General features: G+C 57.0%; 1 protein-coding gene across 1 annotated transcript; it reads left to right on the top strand.

Annotated features, from left to right (window-relative positions):
- Nucleotides 1-931: 931 nt before the first annotated feature.
- Nucleotides 932-13,736, top strand: LOC134175090 (atypical kinase COQ8B, mitochondrial-like). The gene is made up of 14 exons (XM_062640557.1): nt 932-1,097; nt 1,185-1,251; nt 1,856-1,915; nt 3,431-3,547; nt 6,803-6,888; nt 6,972-7,112; nt 7,720-7,801; nt 9,750-9,843; nt 9,932-10,073; nt 10,148-10,255; nt 10,337-10,402; nt 10,497-10,583; nt 12,033-12,285; nt 13,384-13,736. Exons 1-14 carry the CDS (start codon nt 987-989, stop codon nt 13,734-13,736), a joined length of 1,767 nt encoding a protein of 588 aa, XP_062496541.1. The 5' UTR covers nt 932-986.
- The last annotated feature ends 1,092 nt before the right edge of the window (nt 13,737-14,828 follow it).

The raw sequence follows: 14,828 nt of genomic DNA, 5'->3' as shown, positions 1-14,828 counted from the left end.
AGGGCTGGAAATGGGAGGATTTAGGGTGAAAATGGGGGAATCCAGTGCAAAAATGAGGGGGTTTAAGTAGGAAATGGGGGTTTTAAGGTGGAAATGGGAGGTTTACGGTGGAAATTGGGCTGAAAATGGGATTTAGGATGAAAATGGGGGGTTTCGGGGAAATGGGGTTTTTAAGGTGGGAATGGGAGGTTCAGGGTAGAAATGGGGCTGAAAATGGGATTTAGGGCTTGAAATGGGGGTTTTAGGGTGAAAATTGGGGAATCCAGTGCAAAAATGGTGGGTCTGAGGGTGGAAATTGGGCTGAAAATGGGTGGGTTTAGGGCAAAATGGTTGTTTTAAGGTGAAAATGGGGGTATTTACAGTGAAAATGCGGCGGTTTAGGGCTGGAAATGAGATGTTTAGGGCTGAAAATAGGGGATTTTAGGGCAAAAATGGGGGTTAAGGTGGAAATGGGGCGGGTGGGTAAAAATGTGAGGTTTTGGGGTGAAAATGGGGGTTTTAGGGCTGAAAACGGGGCTTTAAGGTAAAAATGTAGGAGTTAGAGTGGCAGTGGGATTTGGGATGAAAATGGGAGCGTTTAGGGCTGGAAATGAGGGGTTTAGGGTGAAAATGGGGGGTTCCAGGGCAAAAAATGGGGGGGTTTAAGGTGAAAATGGGGGAGTTTAGGGCAAAAATGGTCCTTTTTAGGGTGGAAATGGGGGGGTTCAGCTGAAAATGAGAGTTTTAGGGTGGAAACGACGGAGTTTGAGGGTTGAAAACAAGAACTTTGGGGTAAAAAAGGGGGGATTTAGGCTCAACCCCCCCCCTTTCCATTGGGGTCAATGAGCGCGCTCCTATTGGGCGGCATTCCCCTCTCCCATTGGCTGGCGAGGAAGGGGGCGTGGCCATGAGACCGGAAGCGGCGCGGGCTGAACCCGGAAGCAGCGTGTTGAGGGGGGGCCGCAACCGGGTCCTTCCCCCCCCTAAACCGGGTGCCCTTTGACCCAATGCCCCCCCCCATGGCCTTACGGCGGCTGCACCGGAGCTGCGGCCTGCGGGGCCTCTCGGCCGAGGAAGCGGAGCGGGCCCGGGCGGCGCGGGCCCCCCCCCGGCAGAAGGTGGGTGAATGGGGGGGGGGTTGGATATTGGGGACCCCCCCCCCCCCCGTTACCGGAGGCCTTTGACCGGGTGCTTGTGCCCCACAGCTCAGCGAGGGGGCGAAGGAGAGGCCGGTGCCGGTGTCGCGGGTGGGGAGGATGGCGAGCTTTGGAGGTACGGGGGGGTACAATGGGGTTAAATTGGGTTTAAATGGGGTTTGGGGGGTTTAAATGGGGTTTGGGGGTTTTTAAATGGGGTTTGGGGGGGTTCAATGGGGTTTAGGGGGTTTAAATGGGGTTTGGGGGTTTTTAAATGGGGTTTGGGGGGTTTAAATGGGGTTTGGGGGAGTTCAAAGGGGTTTAGGGGGTTTAAATGGGGTTTGGGGGGGTTCAATGGGGTTAAATTGGGTTTAAATGGGGTTTGGGGGGGTCAGTGGGGTTTGGGAGGGTTTAAATGGGGTTTGGGGGAGTTCAATGGGGTTTAGGGGGTTTAAATGGGGTTCAATGGGGTTTAGGGGGTTTAAATGGGGTTTGGGAGGGTTCAGTTGCGTTTAGGGGGTTTAAATGGGGCTTGGGGGGTTAAATGGGGTTCAGTTGGGTTTAGGGGGGTTTAAATGGGGTTTGGGGCGTTCAGTGTGGTTTGGGTAGTTCCGTGGGGTTTGGGGGATTTACATGGGGTTCAATGGGATTTAGAGGGGTTTAAATGGGGTTTGGGGAGCTTTCAGTGGGGGTCAATGGGGTTTGGGGGCTCTCTCCCACGTCGTTTCCCCCCCTTCCAGGCCTCGCTCTGGGGCTTGGGATGGGGGCCCTGGTGCAGGCAGCTCGAGCAAAGCTGGGGGGTGAGTGCTGGAGGGGTCCCCAATACCCCCCCATGACCCCCAATTATCCCCCATGACCCCAAATACCCCCTATGACCCCCAACTACCCTGCCATAACCCCCAATACGCCCCTATGACCCCCAATTATCCACCATGACCCCAATTATCCCATGATCCCCAATTACCCCCATGACCTCAATTACCCTCCCTTGACCTCCAATACCCCCCTATGACCCAGATTACCCCCCATGACCCCAGTTACCCCATGACCCCGTTACCCCTCATGAGCCCAAATTACCCATGACCCAAAATTACCCCGTGACCTCCAATACCCCCCTATGCCCCCAATTATCCCCCATAACCCCAAATATCCCCTCATGTTTCACAATTACCCCCCTTGACCCCCAATACTCCCCTCGACACCCCCATGACCTCATTGTGCCCCTCCATGACCCCCCCACGACCTCACTTTGACATCCCATGACCTCACTGTGCCACCCCCATGACCTCGTTATGACCTCCCATGACCTCATTTTGACCCCTCCTTGACCTCAGTGCCCCCACCATGCCCCCCATGACCTCACTGTGACTCCATGACCTCACTTTGACCCCTCCATGACCCCTCATGACCTCACTGTGCCCCCATGACCTCCCTTTGACCCCATGACCTCCCTTTGACCCCCCCGACCTCACTGTGTCCCCCCAACCCTCTTACGACCTCACTGTGCCCCCCATGACCTCACTTTGACCCTTCCATGACCCCCCATCACCTCACTGTGCCCCCCATGACCTTCCTTTGACCCCATGACCTCACTTTCACCCCCCCATGACCTTACTTTGACCCCCCAACCTCACTGTGCCCTCCATGACCTCACTTTCACCCCTCATGACCTCCCTTTGACCCCCCAACCTCACTGTGACCCCTCCATGACCCCCATGACCTCCCTTTGACCCAATGACCCCCCATGACCTCCCCCTCCATGACCTCCCTTTCACCCCTCATGACCTCACTTTCACCCCCCAACCTCACTGTGACCCCTCCACCCCATGACCTCCCTTGACCCCTCCATGACCCCCCATGACCTCCCTGACCCCATGACCTCACTGACCCCTCATGACCTCCCTTTGACCCCCCAACCTCACTGTGACCCCTCCATGACCCCCATGACCTCCCTTTGACCCAATGACCTCGCTTTGACCCCTCCATGACCTCCCTTTGACCCCATGACCTCACTTTCACCCCTCATGACCACACTTTGACCCCCCAACCTCACTGTGACCCCTCCATGACCCCCATGACCTCCCTTTGACCCCTCCATGACCCCCCATGACCTCCCTTTGACCCCATGACCTCACTTTCACCCCTCATGACCTCACTTTGACCCCCCAACCTCACTGTGACCCCTCCATGACCCCCATGACCTCCCTTTGACCCCCCATGACCTCCCTTTGACCCCCCATGACCTCACTTTGACCCCTCCATGACCCCCCCATGACCTCCCTTTGACCCCATGACCTCACTTTGACCCCCCCCAGGGGCTCCGCTGGGTCCCAGCTCCCTCCTGGCCGGAGCCAACGGGCGGCGCCTCGCGGGCGCCCTCTGCCGGACCCGGGGGGCAGCGCTGAAGCTGGGCCAGATGCTGAGCATGCAAGGTAGGGGGGGGCCCCCATGGACACCCCATAGGGACCCATAGAGCCCCCCATATCCCATAGAACCCCATAGAGCCCCTAGAAAGTGAGACCCAAAGAGCCCCACAGAAACCCATAGAGCCCCCCCATATCCCATAGAACCCCATAGAGCCTCTAGAAAGCGATAGAGACCCAAAGAGCCCCACAGAAACCCATAGAGCCCCCACATATCCCATAGAACCCCATAGAGCCCCTAGAAAGCGATAGAGACCCATAGAGCCCCTAGAAAGCGAGACCCAAAGAGCCCCACAGAAACCCATAGAGCCCCCCCATATCTCAGAGACCCCCATATTCCATAGAGCCCTTAGAAAGCGAGACCCAAAGAGCCCCACAGAAACCCATAGAGGCCCCCCATATTCCATAGAACCCCATAGAGCTCCTAGAAAGCGAGACCCAAAGAGCCCCACAGAAACCCATAGAGCCCCCCCATATCTCATAGAACCCCACAGAGCCCCTAGAAAGCGATAGAGACCCAAAGAGCCCCACAGAAACCCATAGAGCCCCCCCATATCTCAGAGACCCCCATATCCCATAGAACCCCATAGAGCCCCTAGAAAGCGAGACCCAAAGAGCCCCACAGAAACCCATAGAGCCCCCCCATATCTCAGAGACCCCCACAGAGCCCCTAGAAAGCGATAGAGACCCAAAGAGCCCCACAGAAACCCATAGAGCCCCCCCATATCCCATAGAACCCCTAGAAAGTGAGACCCAAAGAGCCCCACAGAAACCCATATATCCCATAGAACCCCTAGAAAGTGAGACCCAAAGAGCCCCACAGAAACCCATAGAGCCCCCCATATCCCATAGAACCCCATAGAGCTCCTAGAAAGTGAGACCCAAAGAGCCCCACAGAAACCCATAGAGCCCCCCCATATCCCATAGAACCCCAAAGAGCCCCACAGAAACCCATAGAGCCCCCCATATCCCATAGAACCCCATAGAGCCCCTAGAAAGCAAGACCCAAAGAGCCCCACAGAAAGAGCCCCCCCATATCTCATAAAATCCCATAGAGCCCCTAGAAAGCGAGACCCAAAGAGCCCCACAGAAACCCATAGAGCCCCCCATATCCCATAGAACCCCATAGAGCTCCTAGAAAGCGAGACCCAAAGAGCCCCACAGAAACCCATAGAGCCCCCCATATCCCATAGAACCCCATAGAGCCCCTAGAAAGCGAGACCCAAAGAGCCCCACAGAAACCCATAGAGCCCCCCCATATCTCAGAGACCCCCATAGAGCCCCTAGAAAGCGAGACCCAAAGAGCCCCACAGAAAGAGCCCCCCCATATCTCAGAGACCCCCATAGAGCCCCTAGAAAGCGAGACCCAAAGAGACCCACAGAAACCCATAGAGCCCCCCATATCCCATAGAACCCCATAGAGCCCCTAGAAAGCGAGACCCAAAGAGCCCCACAGAAACCCATAGAGCCCCCTCATATCCCATAGAACCCCATAGAGCCCCTAGAAAGCGATAGAGACCCAAAGAGCCCCACAGAAACCCATAGAGCCCCCCATATCTCAGAGACCCCCATATCCCATAGAACCCCATAGAGCCCCTAGAAAGCGATAGAGACCTAAAGAGACCCACAGAAACCCATAGAGCCCCCCCATATCCCATAGAACCCCATAGAGCCCCTAGAAAGCGATAGAGACCCAAAGAGCCCCACAGAAACCCATAGAGCCCCCCCATATCCCATAGAACCCCATAGAGCCCCTAGAAAGTGAGACCCAAAGAGCCCCACAGAAACCCATAGAGCCCCCCCATATCTCAGAGACCCCCATATTCCATAGAGCCCCTAGAAAGCGATAGAGACCCAAAGAGCCCCACAGAAACCCATAGAGCCCCCCCATATCTCAGAAACCCCCATATCCCATAGAGCCCCCCATATCCCTTAGACCCCCCCCATATCCCATAGAACCCCCCATATTCGCTAGAGCCTCATAGAGCCCCCATATCCCATAGAGCCCCATAGAACCCCCATATCTCATACAGCTCCATAAAACCCCCACATATCCCATAGGGCCCCATAAATCCCCCCCTATCCCAAGTAGGCCTCCATGCCCCATAAACCCCCATATAGACCCCCCCATATGCAATAAATCCCCCGTATCCCATAGACCTCCCTATAGACCCTTCCCATACCCCATAGAACCCCCATATCTCACACATCCCCGATAGGCCCCCCATATTCCATAGACCTCTCAATAGACCTTTCCATACCCTATAGGCACGTTCTCGACCCCATAGAACCCCCATATCCCATAGACTTCTCCTGGAGCCCATAGAACCCCCCCAGACCCCCCTGTAATCCATAGATCCCCCTTATCCCATAGACCCCCCCATAGACCCCCCTCATACCCCATAGACCCCCCCAAGCTGGGTTTGGGGTTGATTTTGGGGCTGGGTTTGGGATCCCAGGGCCCGGATTTGGGATCCCAGTTCCCGGATTTGGGATCCAAGGGCCTGGATTTGGGATCCCAGGGCCCGGATGTGGGATTCCAGGATCCGGATTTGGGATCCCAGGGCCCGGGTTTGGGATCCAAGGGCCCGCATTTGGGATCCCAGTTCCTGGATTTGGGATCCAAGGGCCTGGATTTGGGATCCCAGGGCCTGGATTTGGGATTCCAGGATCCGGATTTGGGATCCCAGGGCCCTCATTTGGGATCCCAGGGCCCGGATTTGGGATCCCAGTTCCTGGATTTGGGATCCAAGGGCCCGCATTTGGGATCCAAAGGCCCGGATTTGGGATTCCAGGGCCCGGATTTGGGATCCCAGGGCCCGGATTTGGGATCCAAGGGCCCAGATTTGGGATCCCAGGGCCCGCATTTGGGATCCCAGGGTCTGGATTTGGGATCCCAGGGCCCGCATTTGGGATCCAAGGGCCCGGATTTGGGATCCCAGGACCCGCATTTGGGATCCCAGTATCTGGATTTGGGATCCCAGTTCCTGGATTTGGGATCCCAGGGCCCGGATTTGGGATCCCAGTTCCTGGATTTGGGATCCCAGTTCCTGGATTTGGGATCCCAGTTCCTGGATTTGGGATCCCTGGATCCAGATTTGGGATCCCATGGCCTGAATTTGGGATCCCAGGATCCGGATTTGGGATCCAAGGGCCCGCATTTGGGATCCAAGGGCCCAGATTTGGGATCCCAGGGCCCGCATTTGGGATCCAAGGGCCCAGATTTGGGATCCCAGGACCCACATTTGGGATCATCCCCTTCAGATCCCGGTTTCCTGCCTCCGGAGCTGCAGCAGGCCCTGGAGCGCCTGCGGCAAGGTGCTGACTTCATGCCCCGCTGGCAAAGCACTGTGAGCTCCAATCCCCATTCCCATATCCCCCCCCCCCCATTCCCTATGGAAAACCGGGATTCATGGGATCCCTCACCCCACAGCAAGTCCTGGACCAGGAACTGGGCCCCGGCTGGAGGGAAAAGCTCTTGGAATTCCAGGATCTTCCCTTTGCGGCCGCTTCCATCGGCCAAGTGCATCTGGGGACGCTGCTGGATGGTACCCGCGTGGCCATCAAGGTCCAGGTGGGGTTTGGGGTGGAAAAAGGGGGATTTGGGGTGGAAAGAGGAGTTTTGGGGTGAAAAAGGGGAGTTTGGGTTAAAAAAGGGTCATTTTGTGGTGAAAAGGGGGGTTTTGGGGTGAAAAGGGGGGTTTTGGGGTGAAAAAGGGCATTTTGAGGTGAAAAAGGGCAGTTTGGGTTAAAAAAGGGTCATTTTGTGGTGAAAAGGGGGGTTTTGGGGTGAAAAGGGGGGTTTGGGGGTGAAAAAGGGGGGTTTGGGGTGAAAAGGGGTAGGGTGAAAAAGGGGTTTGGGGTGAGAAAGGGTCATTTTGTGGTGAAAAGGGGATTTTGGGGTCAAAAGGGGGATTTTAGGGTGAAAAGGGGTATTGGGGGTGAAAAAGGGGGTTTTGGGGTAAGAAATGGGTTTGGGAGCCAAAGGGGGGTTTTGTGATGAAAATGGGGGTTTTGTGGTGAAAAAAGCGGGTTTGGGTTTAAAAAGGAGGATTTTGGGGTGAAAAAGGGTGGTTTTGGGGTGAAAAAGGGGGGTTTGGGGGTGAAAGAGGAGCTTTGGGGTGAAAAAGGGGGGTTTTGGGGCTGTTCGAGCTTGCTTTCCCATCCCGGTTTTCCCACAGTATCCCGGGATCGCCCAGAGCATCCACAGCGATGTGGAAAACCTCCTGGCTCTGCTGCGGATGAGCTCGGCCCTGCCTGAGGGTGAGTTGGGAATCCCTATGGATAACACCGGGAAAAGGTCCCAGATCCCTTTTTCCTGTCCGAGATCCCTTTTTCCTGTCCCAAATCCCTTTTTCCCATCCCAAATCCTATTTTCCCTTCCCAAATCCCTTTTCCCCCTCCCAAATCCCTTTTTTCCCCTTTTCAAATCCCTTTCTTCCTTCTCAAATGTTTTCCCTTCCCAAATCCCTTTTTCTTATCCAAATCCTTTTCCCTTTCTCAAATCCTCTTTTCCCCTTCCAAAATCGTTTTCTCTTTCCCAAATCCCCTTTTTCCTTTCCCAAATCCCCTTTTTCCCTTCCCAAATCCCCTTTTTCCCTTCCCAAATCCCCTTTTTCCCTTCCCAAATCCCTTTTTTCCCTTCCCACATCCCCTTTTCCCTTCCCAAATCCCTTTTTTCCCTTCCCACATCCCCTTTTCCCTTCCCAAATCCCCTTTTTTCCCTTCCCAAATCCCCTTTTTTCCCTTCCCAAATCCCCTTTTTCCCTTCCCAAATCCCCTTTTTCCCTTCCCAAATCCCCTTTTTCCTTCCCAAATCCCCTTTTTCCCTTCCCAAATCCCTTTTTCCCTTCCCACATCCCTTTTTTCCCTTCCCAAATCCCATTTTTCCCTTCCCAAATCCCATTTTTCCTTCCCAAATCCCCTTTTCCCTTCCCAAATCCCCCTTTTCCCTTCCCAAATCCCCTTTTTCCCTTCCCAAATCTCCTTTTCCCTTCCCAAATCCCCTTTTTCCCTTCCCAAATCCCAGTTTCCCTTCCCAAATCCCCTTTTCCCTTCCCAAATCCCATTTTTCCCTTCCCAAATCCCTTTTTTCCCTTCCCACATCCCCTTTTCCCTTCCCAAATCCCCCTTTTCCCTTCCCAAATCCCTGGTTTTCCTTTTCCAAATCCCATTTTTCCCTTCCCAAATCCCCTTTTCCCTTCCCAAATCCCCCTTTTCCCTTCCCAAATCCCCCTTTTCCCTTCCCAAATCCCCCTTTTCCCTTCCCAAATCCCATTTTTCCCTTCCCAAATCCCCTTTTCCCTTCCCAAATCCCCCTTTTCCCTTCCCAAATCCCCTTTTTCCCTTCCCAAATCCCATTTTTCCCTTCCCAAATCCCATTTTTCCCTTCCCAAATCCCATTTTTCCCTTCCCAAATCCCCATTTTTCCCTTCCCACATCCCCTTTTTCCCTTCCCACATCCCCTTTTTCCCTTCCCACATCCCCTTTTTCCCTTCCCAAATCCCCCTTTTCCCTTCCCAAATCCCCCTTTTCCCTTCCCAAATCCCATTTTTCCCTTCCCAAATCCCATTTTTCCCTTCCCAAATCCCATTTTTCCCTTCCCAAATCCCATTTTTCCCTTCCCACATCCCTTTTTTCCCTTCCCAAATCCCCCTTTTCCCTTCCCAAATCCCCCTTTTCCCTTCCCAAATCCCATTTTTCCCTTCCCAAATCCCCTTTTTCCTTCCCAAATCCCCTTTTTCCTTCCCAAATCCCCTTTTTCCCTTCCCAAATCCCCTTTTTCCCTTCCCAAATCCCATTTTTCCCTTCCCAAATCCCTTTTTTCCCTTCCCAAATCCCCTTTTTCCCTTCCCAAATCCCCTTTTTCCCTTCCCAAATCCCCTTTTTCCCTTCCCAAATCCCATTTTCCCTTCCCAAATCCCTTTTTCCCTTCCCAAATCCCATTTTTCATTCCCAAATCCCCTTTTTCCCTTCCCAAATCCCATTTTTCCCTTCCCAAATCCCATTTTTCCCTTCCCAAATCCCTTTTTTTCCCTTCCCACATCCCCTTTTTCCCTTCCCACATCCCCTTTTCCCTTCCCAAATCCCTGGTTTTCCCTTCCCAAATCCCATTTTTCCCTTCCCAAATCCCATTTTTCCCTTCCCAAATCCCATTTTTCTTCCCAAATCCCCTTTTTCCCTTCCCAAATCCCCTTTTTCCCTTCTCCAGGCCTTTTTGCTGAGAACTCCCTGGAAGAGCTGCGGAAGGAGCTGGAATGGGAATGCGATTACCACCAGGAAGCCCAATCCGCCTGCACCTTCCGGTTGGGATGCGCACAACGGGGGTTTCGGGCTGCACAGGGTTGGGGTTATCCCTATGGATTCCTTCACTCTTCCCGTGCTTTTCCCAAGGGATCTCCTGCGGGACGATCCCTTCTTCTCGGTGCCGCGGGTGGTGCCGGAGCTGTCGGCAGCGCGGGTCCTCACCATGGAGCTGGGCAGCGGGATCCCATTGGATCAGTGTCGGGATCTGCCCCAGGACGTGCGGGATGAGGTGGGTATGGAAAAGGGAGGATGGGGGGGGGGTTAATCCCAAAATCCCATCCAATTCCCATCCCATTCCCATAGATCTGCACCCATCTCCTGCGCCTCTGCCTGCGGGAGCTCTTCGAGTTCCGCCTCATGCAGACCGATCCCAACTGGGCCAATTTCCTCTATGACCCCCCCCAGCACAAGGTGAGCCTCTCCCCCCCCCCCCCAAATTCCCAGCCCCATTCCCACATGGATCCAGCAGCATTCCCAACCCCATTCCCATAGGTGACGCTGTTGGATTTCGGAGCCACGCGTTGCTTCGATCAGGAATTCACCGATCATTACATTGAGGTTTGAAGGGGGGAATTGGGGTACCCCCCCCCTTTTATTCCCAAGTATTCCCAAGTATTCCCAACCATTCCCAGTTTTCCCCCCCCTTTTCCAGGTGATCCGGGCTGCGGCCGATGGGGATAGGGAACAAGTGCTGCAGAAATCCCGGGATCTCAAGTTCCTGACGGGATTTGAGAGCAAAGTAAGGGGGGATCCCATTAATTCCCCCCCCACATCCCATGCCGGGGGTACCCCTATTCCTGTTCCACCCCTCCCTGTGTCCCCATTGACCCCATTTGCGCTCTATCACCCCATATCCCCCCCCCATAGGTCCCCCTGTCCCCACTGATCCCATATCCCCACTGATCCCATATCCTCACTGATCCCATTCACTCTATGGTCCCCCCATATCCCCATTGACCCCATAGACCCCATTGTCTCCATTCACCTCACATCCCCATTCACCCCATTGACCCTGTTTCCCCATAGCCCCCATTTACTCCACTGCCCCCTTTCACCCCATAGCCCCACTTGACCCTATAGCCACCATTCACCCCATAGCCCCCATTTACCCTAGTCCCCATTCACCCCATACCCCCCATTCCCCCCATAGCCCCCACTGACCCCATACCCCCCATTCCCCCCACTGACCCCATAACCATCGCTGATGCCATAACCCCCATTGATCCCATGTCCCCCATTCCCCCCATAGCCCCCACTGACCCCATGCCCCCATTCACCCCATACCCCCCCATTCACCCCATAGCCCCCATTTACCCCATTACCCTCATTCACCCCATAGCCCCATTGACCCCACAGCTCCCATTCACCCCATACCCCCCATTCTCCCATTCCCCCCATAGCCCCCACTAGCCCCATTGCCTCCCTTCACCCCATACCCCCCGTTGCCCCTATTCACCCCATACCCCCCACTGACCCCATTGCCTCCATTCACCACATACCCCCCATTGCCCCCATTCACCCCATACCCCCCGTTCACCCCACTGCCCCCATTGACACCATTGCCCCCATTCACCCCATACCCCCCACTGACCCCATACCCCCCATTCACCCCATTCCCCCCATTCACCCCATACCCCCCACTGACCTCATTGCCCCCCATACCCCTCATTCACCCCATACCCCCCACTGACCCCATGCCGCCCATTCACCCCATACCCCCCATTCACCCCATACCCCCCATTCACCCCATACCCCCCTTCACCCCATACCCCCCGTTCACCCCATACCCCCCATTCACCCCATTCCCCCCATTCACCCCATACCCCCCACTGACCTCATTGCCCCCCATACCCCCCATTCACCCCATACCCCCCACTGACCCCATACCGCCCATTCACCCCATACCCCCCATTCACCCCATACCCCCCGTTCACCCCATTCCCCCCACTGACCCCATAGCCCCCATTTACCCCATACCCCCCACTGACCCCATTGCCCCCATTCACCCCATACCCCCCATTCACCCCATACCCCCCACTGACCCCATACCGCCCATTCACCCCATACCCCCCGTTCACCCCATACCCCCCACTGACCCCATAACCCCCATTGCCCCCATTCACCCCATACCCCCTATTGCCCCCGTTCACCCCATAGCCCCCACTGACTCCATCCCCCCCCCGCGCAGGCGCACGAGGCCGCTCACACCTCCGCCGTTCTCCTCCTGGCCGAGCCCTTTTCCCACCCGGGTCCCTTCGATTTCGGGGCTCAGGGCACGGCGCGGGGGGTGCGGGCCCTGCTGCGGCCGCTGCTCCGGGGCCGCCTGGCGCCGCCTCCCCCGGTCTCCTACGGCCTCCACCGGAAGTTGGCCGGGGCCTTCCTGTGCTGCGCCCGCCTCCGCGGCCGCGTGCGCTGCCGGGAGCTCTTCCTGCGCATGCGCGGTACGTACTGGAAGGGGCGGAGTCAAAGCCCGGAATAAAAGAGTGGGACGTGTGCAAAGGGGGAGGGGTGTTGGCAAAGGGGAGGGGCGTGTGCAAAGGGGAGGGGCGTGTGCAAAGGGGAGGGGCGTGTGCAAAGGGGGGTGTGTGTGCAAAAGGGGAGGGGCGTGTGCAAAGGGGGCGTGTGCAAAGGGGGTGTGTGCAAAGGGGGTGTGTGCAAAGGGGGGCGTGTGCAAAGGGAGGGGCGTGTGCAAAGGGAGGCGTGTGCAAAGGGGGGGGGGCTTGTGCAAAGGGGGAGGGGCGTGTGCAAAGGGGGAGGGGCACAGACGGAGGGGCGTGTGCAAAGGGAGCGTGTGCAAAGGGGGCGGGGCGTGTGCAGAGGGGTGTGCAAAGGGGGGGCGTGTGTAAAGGGAGGCGTGTGCAAAGGCGGAGGGGGCGTGTGCAAAGGGGGGTGTGCAAAGGGGAGGGGCGTGTGCAAAGGGGGAGGGGGCGTGTGCAAAGGGGAGGGGCGTGTGCAAAGGGGGGCGTGTGCAAAGGGGGGCGTGTGCAGAGGGAGCGTGTGCAGAGGGGGGGGAAAGGGGCGGGGCGGTGCCGGAGCGTACCATGGGGAGGGGAAAGGGGAGGGGGTCCCCGTTTAATTGATGGGGTCTTGGTTAATTGGGGGTCCCCATTGAATTGGGGGGTCCTGGTTAATGGGGGTCCCTGTTTAGTTGGGGGCATCTTGGTTAATGGGGCTCTTGGTTAATTGGGGTCCCCGTTTAATTGATGGGGTCTTGGTTAATTGGGGTCCCCATTCAATTGATGGGGTCTTGGTTAATGGGGGGGTCCCCATTCAATTGATGGGGTCTTGGTTAATTGGGGTCCCCATTCAATTGATGGGGTCTTGGTTAATGGGGGTCCCCCCATTTAATTGTGGGGGTCCTGGTTAATGGGGGACCCCGTTTAGTTGGGGGCATCTTGGTTAATGGGGGGGCTCTTGGTTAATTGGGGGTCCTCATTTAATTGATGGGGTCTTGGTTAATTTGGGGGGGGCGGTGTCCACATTCAATTGAGGGGGTCGTGATTTATTGGGGGGGGGGCGTTTATTGGTGGGGTCCGAAGGGCTCCGAATGGACCCGAAGGGCTCCGAACGGGGCCGAGCGGTTCCGAGGGGGCCCGAGCGGTTCCGAGTGGGTCCGAAGAGCTCCGAGCGGTCCCGAAGGGCTCCGAATGAGACCGAGCGGCTCCGAAGGGCTCCGAGTGTGTCCGAAGAGCTCCGAGAGGGGGCCGGGGGCTTCCGAAGGGCTCCGAACGAGCCCCGGGAGTTCGGAAAGGAACCGAGGGTTTCCGAAGGGCTCCGAATGGACCCGAAGGGCTCCGAGGGGGCCCGAGCGGTTCCGAACGGAACCGAGCAGTTCCGAAGGGCTCCGAGGGGGCCCGAGCGGTTCCGAAGGGCTCCGAATGGACCCGAATGAGACCGAGCGGTTCCAACGAGATCCAAACGGAGCCGGGGGGGGGGGTCCGAAGGGCTCCGAACGTGCCCGAGCGGTTCCGAATGGACCCGAGTGGTTCCGGAGGGCTCCGAATGGACCCGAAGGGCTCCGAATGGGACCGAGCGATGCCGAAGGGCTCCAGCAGGGGGCCAATGGGGCTATAGGGAGGGACCGGGATGCAGGAGCAGGGTTTGGGGATGCTCCATTGGGATGCTGAGGGGCTGGGGGCATCGGGGGCTGTCTCCTTATAAACCCCCCTGGAAAAGGGGATCCGGCATTCCCAAGGATTTGGGGTTCAGCCTGGATCCAGGAGCCATTCCCAAGGGAAGCGATTCCAAGCTCGGATCCCGGTGGTTTCAACTCCATTGCTGCATCCACGGGGGAGGTGGGGGGGGGGTATCAGAGCATCCAACCCCATTCCCGATCCTGCTGCATCCCAGCTGTGTTCCCGAGGGGATCCTTTCCCAACCGGATGTCGTGGAGCTGCCATTAGAAGTGTGAAGGGATGGGACCGGGATAGGGTTGGAATGGGATCAGGATGGGGATGGGATGGGAGTGGGATGGGGATGGAATGGGATCGGGATGGGGATGGGATCGGGATGGGGATGGAATGGGACCGGGATAGGGTTGGGATGGGACCAGGATGGGACCGGGATGGGGATGGGTTGGGATGGCACGGGAACGGGATGGGGTTGGAATGGGACCGGGATGCGGATGGGACCGGGATGGGGTTGGGATCGGGATGGGGTTGGGATCGGGATGGGGGTTGGAATGGGATCGGGATGGGGTTGGGATGGGAACGGGATGGGGTTGGAATGGGACCGGGATGGGGATGGGGATGGGATGGGACGGGGATGGGGATGGGATGGGACCAGGATGGGGTTGGAATGGGATGGGGATCTGGATTGGGATGGGACCAGGATGGGACCGGGATAAGGATGGAATGGGACCGGGATAACGACGGGATACGAACGCGATTGGACCACGCTCCTCCCTCCCGCATCACGTGGCACGGCGGTTCCCCCCCCCCCCCGTCACGTGGCGCTGCGGCGTCGTCTCCCCCGTCACGTGCCG

Source organism: Pezoporus occidentalis, unplaced genomic scaffold, assembly GCF_034315485.1.
Source record: "Pezoporus occidentalis ecotype Australia unplaced genomic scaffold, CSIRO_AGI_Poc_V1 ctg656, whole genome shotgun sequence".
Classification (NCBI taxonomy): domain Eukaryota; kingdom Metazoa; phylum Chordata; class Aves; order Psittaciformes; family Psittacidae; genus Pezoporus; species Pezoporus occidentalis.
This window is presented reverse-complemented; position numbering and strand designations above follow the sequence as displayed.

What these genes read in the sequence shown, in the direction of transcription:
- LOC134175090 (XM_062640557.1), top strand. Translation starts at nt 987, where the DNA reads ATGCCCCCCCCCATGGCCTTACGGCGGCTGCACCGGAGCTGCGGCCTG. An exon ending in GGGCCCCCCCCCGGCAGAAG is followed by an intron (nt 1,098 to 1,184) that starts GTGGGTGAATGG and finishes TGTGCCCCACAG; the next exon opens with CTCAGCGAGGGGGCGAAGGA. An exon ending in CCAGATGCTGAGCATGCAAG is followed by an intron (nt 3,548 to 6,802) that starts GTAGGGGGGGGC and finishes CATCCCCTTCAG; the next exon opens with ATCCCGGTTTCCTGCCTCCG.